This window comes from Entelurus aequoreus, linkage group LG22, assembly GCF_033978785.1.
Source record: "Entelurus aequoreus isolate RoL-2023_Sb linkage group LG22, RoL_Eaeq_v1.1, whole genome shotgun sequence".
In the NCBI taxonomy this organism is placed as follows: domain Eukaryota; kingdom Metazoa; phylum Chordata; class Actinopteri; order Syngnathiformes; family Syngnathidae; genus Entelurus; species Entelurus aequoreus.
Window position 1 is genome coordinate 14,495,505 of NC_084752.1, and position 6,000 is coordinate 14,501,504.

Consider the following 6,000-nt stretch of genomic DNA (forward strand, 5'->3'; position numbering starts at 1 on the left):
TAGAAAGCCCACTGTTTAATATGTTTGTGTGTATGCTTCACTGATGAGAGTATTTGGTGAACATCGTTTTGTCCTACTAATTTTGGCGGTTCTTGAACTCACCATAGTGTGGACTGTGATGCAAGTTTGTTTACATCATACTTGCCAAACCTCCTGAATTTTCTGGGAGACTCCCGAATTTCAGTGCCTCTCCCGAAAATCTCCCGGGACAACCATTCTCCCGATTTCCAGCCGGACTTAAGGCACGCCCCCTCCAGGTCCACGCGGACCTGAGTGAGGACAGCCTGTCGTCACGTCCGCTTTTCCTTCATATAAACAACGTGCCGGCACAGTCACGTTATAACATTTACGGCTTTTGGCGAGAGCACAACTGCACACACAACAAGAAGGAGACGAAGCAGATGAACGAAGAAGACACAGTCATGGCGACGACGAGTGACAGAGAATAGGACTTAGAGATGTCTGATAATATCGGCCTGCCGATATTATCGGACATCTCTAATTATTTGCAAAAAAAATTAAGTTTCTCAGTTCGAACATTAAATATCTTGTCTTTGCAGTCTATTCAATTGAATATAGGTTGAAAAGGATTTGCAAATCATTGTATTCTGTTTTTATTTACGATTTACACAACGTGCCAACTTCACTGGTTTTGGGTTTTGTACATTTTGTACATTAAAGATGCTCAAATCCATCCAATGTAGGTTAATGTAGGCTAGACTATGTGAACAAAACGTCCATATTCTGGCTTTGTGGTGACTTCAGGTGAGGAGTAAAATTAGTGTAATATCTAACACTAATTTTACACTAATCACATCGACGTCCCACTGGGGTGAGTTTTTCCTTGCCCGTATGTGGGCTCTGTACCGAGGATGTCGTTGTGGCTTGTGCAGCCCTTTGAGACACTTGTGATTTAGGGCTATATAAATAAACATTGATTGATTGATTGATTAGGGGGTGCCCATTACGTCGATCGCAAGCTACCGGTCGATCGCGTAGGGTGTCAGTCGATCGCCAACCAGGCATTAAAAAAATAGTCCTAAAAATGAGCGTTCATAAATCTTCACTATGACGTCACTTTCGTCACTTGATTGACATTCACTGCACCCGAGGGTCTTCTGAGATGACGCTGGCTGCTGCCAGCTCATTAAGAAAAAATTACCGACAGGAAGGTGAGAAACACTTTTTATTTCAACAGACTCTGGCGCCGTACCTGTCGTCAAAACCCCAAAGACCGACTGCACAGTTGCACAATAAAAGCTCTGCTTCATCCTGCCTGCGCTAACAAAATAAGAGTCTCAGAAAGCTGGCGCGAACAAGCTAGCAAGCTACGGAGTTTGCCGCCAATGTATTTCTTGTAAAGTGTATACAAAGGAGTACGGAAGCTGGACAAATAAGATGCCAAAAACTAACCACTTTCATGTGGTACTGGACAGAAAGGAGGACTTTTTTTCTCTTCCATTTGAAAATGCGGACGTTATCAGCACCACTGACTGATTCCTATCACTGCAAGTCATCAGAATCAGGTAATACACCAACTTATATTCTTGTCTTCATGAAAGAAAGGAATCTATATGTGTTAAACAAGCTTGAATTATCTTTAAACACCTTTAACTTGTTAACAATATTAACTATATGTGTTAAACATGATTGTATTATCATTAAACACCTCTAATTTATTAACAATATTAACTATATGTGTTAAACATGCTTGTTTTATCACTAAACACCTTTAACTTATTAACAATATTAACTATATGTGTTAAACATACTTGTATTATCTTTAAACACCTTTAACTTGTTAACAATATTAACGATATGTGTTAAACATGCTTGTATTATCTTTACACACCTTTAACTTGTTAACAATATTAACTATATGTGTTAAACATGCTTGTATTATCTTTACACACCTTTAACTTGTTAACAATATTAACTATATGTGTTAAACATGCTTGTATTATCTTTAAACACCTTTAACTTGTTAACAATATTAACTATATGTGTTAAACATGCTTGTATTATCTTTAAACACCTTTAACTTGTTAACAATATTAACTATATGTGTTAAACATGCTTGTATTATCATTAAACACCTTTAACTTGTTAACAATATTAACTATATGTATTAAACATTAGTGTATTATCATTAAACACCTTTAATTTATTAACAATATTAACTATATGTGTTAAACATGCTTCCATTATCATTAAACACCTTTAACTTGTTAACAAAAACATATATTTTATAAATAAGTAAATATAAATTATATATATGAATGAGGTAGATCCCCACGACTTGATCAATTGAAAAGTAGCTCGCCTGCAGAAAAAGTGTGGGTACCCCTGATCTAACACAATATGATGAGGCCAATAAAAAGGAGGTGTGGTGGGCTCAAAATGGCCCCCGGGCCGCCCTTTAGACACCAGTGTTGTAATGCGACCCACCCAACCCCGGCTGCTCACCTTCGACCACGCCACTGACGAAACGCTTGTTTCCAGTCCGTCGTTTGTCTTTAACTTCGACAGAGGTCGCCATAATTGTCAGTCGGGTGAAGTTGTGTTGTGGTTACGGTGAGCTCCTCTTGGCGTATTCAGGTACCAAAAAGGTCCAACTGTCAGTCATGGCAGAGGGATGGCTCTCTTTTTATATGTCCTCTCACGCCTGCGCACAAACACACAGTGACGTAACGTGAGGGTGACAAGCTCTCGAGTCTGCAGTAGTAAATATTTAGTGCATAAACATACATTAACTTAGCTTAGAATATTTAGTGCTGGTAAATGAGTGACTGGGCCGCGTGTGGGCGGAGCTTCACTGGCTGCCGGGTGAACGTCTTAAAGGGACAGTGTACCGGCGTCTTAAAGGGACAAATCACCTTGAAGTACATTGCTTATTTTTAATTGGAAGGAATGTAGGTGTGTAGGATAAAATACACATAAATACATATATATTTTATTGTATGTGCAATAAGAAAACGTTTTTTTTAACAGTGACATAAACAGAGATCGCCCCTAGGGATGTCAAAATGTGGGTTGCAGTTTATTATTGCAGAAATATACTTATTTTTTAGAGATGCCGATAAATGCTTTAAAATGTAATATCGGAAATCATCGGTATCGTTTTTTTTAATTATCGGAATTGTTTGTTTTTTTAATTAAATCAACATAAAAAACACAAGATACACTTACAATTAGTGCACCAACCCAAAAAACCTCCCTCCCCCATTTACACTCATTCACACAAAAGGGTTGTTTCTTTTTGTTATTAATATTCTGGTTCCTCCATTATATATCAATATAGATCAATACAGTCTGCAAGGGATACAGTCCGTAAGCACACATGATTGTGTGTGCTGCTGGTCCACTAATAGTACTAAACTTTAACAGTTAATTTTACTCATTTTCTTTAATTACTAGTTTCTATGTAACTGTTTTTATATGGTTTTACTTTATTTTTTATTCAAGAACATTTTTTAAATGTATTTATTTTATTAATTTTTAAAAAAAGGACCTTATCTTCACCATACCTGGTTGTCCAAATTAGGCATAATGTGTTAATTCCACGACTGTATATATCGTTATCGGTTGATATCGGTATCGGGAATTAAGATTTGGACAATATCGGAATATCGGATATCGGCATGCAGCTGAGATAGGCTCCAGCACCCCCCGCGACCCCAAAAGGGACAAGCGGTAGAAAATGGATGGATGGATGGACGGATATCGTCAAAAAGCCATTATCGGACATCCCTACTTATTTTTTCATGATGTGATTAAATATCGTTGTTACCTATGACACAAGTTATCTTTTTTTCCAGAAAGCTCAAATATTGACCGAGATTGGATTTTTTTTGGCAATTTTTACCCACATGTGACTGCTAGTGTTGGAATTGATGGCTCTTTGAAGGGAGCCGGGTCTTGAGGAGCCGTTTAAAATACTGCTTTGTTTTAATAGTTTTTCTTTTTTAAATCAAGGAAATAATCACTAGTATCAGTCATATGATAAGATTATTCTGAAATATTGGCTGTATATATATATTTTTTATAGTTTACATTGTAAATATTCCATAAGGCACAAAAATGTGTATCATTTTGACAACATAGTAAAAAAGCACAAATATTAATAAATAATAATACATAATTAATAGTTCTTTTAAATTAAGGAAATAATCACTAGTAACAGTTATATAAGATTATTCTGAAATATTGGCTATATTTTTTTTGTTAGTTTTCATTGTAAATATTCTATAAGGCACAAAAATGTGTATCATTTTGACAACATAGAAAAAAAACACAAATATTAATAAATATTACATAATTAAGTTATTTTAAATCAAGGAAATAATCACTAGTATCAGTAATAGATTTTTATTCTGAAATATTGGCTGTATTTTTTTGTTTTCATTGTAAATATTCCATAAGGCACAAACAATTTGTATACTTTTGACAATATAGAAAAAAAGCACAAATAATAAATAATAATTAAGTTATTTTAAATAATCACTAGTATCAGTAATATAAGGTTATTCTGAAGTATTGGCTATATTTTTTTGTTACATAGTTTTCATTGTAAATATTCCATAAGGCACAAAAAATGTGTATCATTTTGACATGTAGAAAAAAAGTACAAATATTAATAACATTTAATAAAATGTATAAATAAAACTACTATAAAAATTAGGACATAATACAATTTGGGAGTACAATATTGTACTACCATACAACAGTATGGTAGTACAATGTGTGTACTCTTTAAATACTACCCTTTAGAATAATGAACCCGAACAGTGAATCCAAATAAAAATAAATACAATTTAAAAAATTTAATTTTGAAAATATATACATTTCTATATTTTTATATGTAAAAAAAGATAATAGTTTTTTCAAATGCTTCTAAATTTCTCTTAACTCGGATTCATTATCTAGTCCAGTATTACGCATGTTCAGAGTGGGCAATTGCCAACGCTAAATTCGCATCTGCTTTAAAAACGGCTCACAAACTAATTGTGATTGGAGTCCCATCGTTCACTTAAGAGCAGTTCAAAAGACTTAATTCGTTCACGAAAGTCACATCTTGAAATAGCTGCCTGTAGCTGTCAATTGTCCTGTGTAATCCCTGTAATACATTGTACTTCTAGGTCATGGTGTGAAACCTCAAGGTCCGGGGTCCAGATCTGGCTCGGCACATAATTTTATGTGGCCTGCAAAACCCTGGAATTTATTTGTGTCTTTTTTAACTAAATGTTTTCAGCTTTCCATTTTGTAAAAAAAAAATACATGTACTGCAAGCAAGTTTATATATTTTAAACCTGATCTAATATTACAGTCCAAACAAAATAAGTACTTAAATATCAGCTTAACTAATGATTTTAAAGCAAGTTAAACATCAAATTGTGCACTGTAAAAATTATTTTTTTGGGGAAAAAATGGTAGTCCTGTCTTCAAAATGTTACCGTAAATAAAAACAAAACTGTGGTATAGTTGTTGTTTTTTAGGTACAGTAATACACCGTAAAAACAACCGTAGATTTTACAGTAAAAACTGTGGCACTGTTTCCATTTATATGCTCTAAAAAATTTTTTTTTTTTAAACGTACAGTACATTTTTCAGTAGAATTTAGGCAACTGAGCTGTCAGTTTTTTTTATTGTAAAAGCTACAGATTTTTTTTTTTACAGTGTACATAAAAATAAGCATAATTAAAAAATATTTTCCATTAATATCATGGACAATTTATATTTCCATACTATTCTCTGTGAAAATGCGTTTGACACCCCTGTATCTAGGGCATTGTAAACAGTGTTTCTGTACACTGTAAATATAAAAACAGTAAACCTTTCTGGCTAGAAATGGAAAATAACACAGGCAAAAATTCACTGTTTAAAATATTCACAAGAATATAGAGAACTGAAAAAATTAAACAAATGATGTAATCAATAAAAAAACATTTATATATTCTATATATATTTATATATATATATATATAGAATGTATATCTATAT

General features: G+C 33.6%; 1 protein-coding gene across 1 annotated transcript in view; it reads right to left on the reverse strand.

The window, feature by feature from the left end:
- Positions 1-2,832, reverse strand: part of ogal (O-GlcNAcase like) — a 29,459-nt gene extending 26,627 nt beyond the window's left edge. Inside the window, exons 1-2 of the mRNA XM_062033367.1 lie at positions 2,749-2,832; positions 2,467-2,665 (exon numbers count right to left, since the gene is read on the reverse strand). Of these exons, the coding sequence (XP_061889351.1) occupies positions 2,467-2,539 (73 nt within the window). The 5' untranslated portion in view covers positions 2,540-2,665; positions 2,749-2,832. The remainder of the gene's footprint in view (positions 1-2,466; positions 2,666-2,748) is intronic.
- Between the last annotated feature and the right edge of the window lie 3,168 nt (positions 2,833-6,000).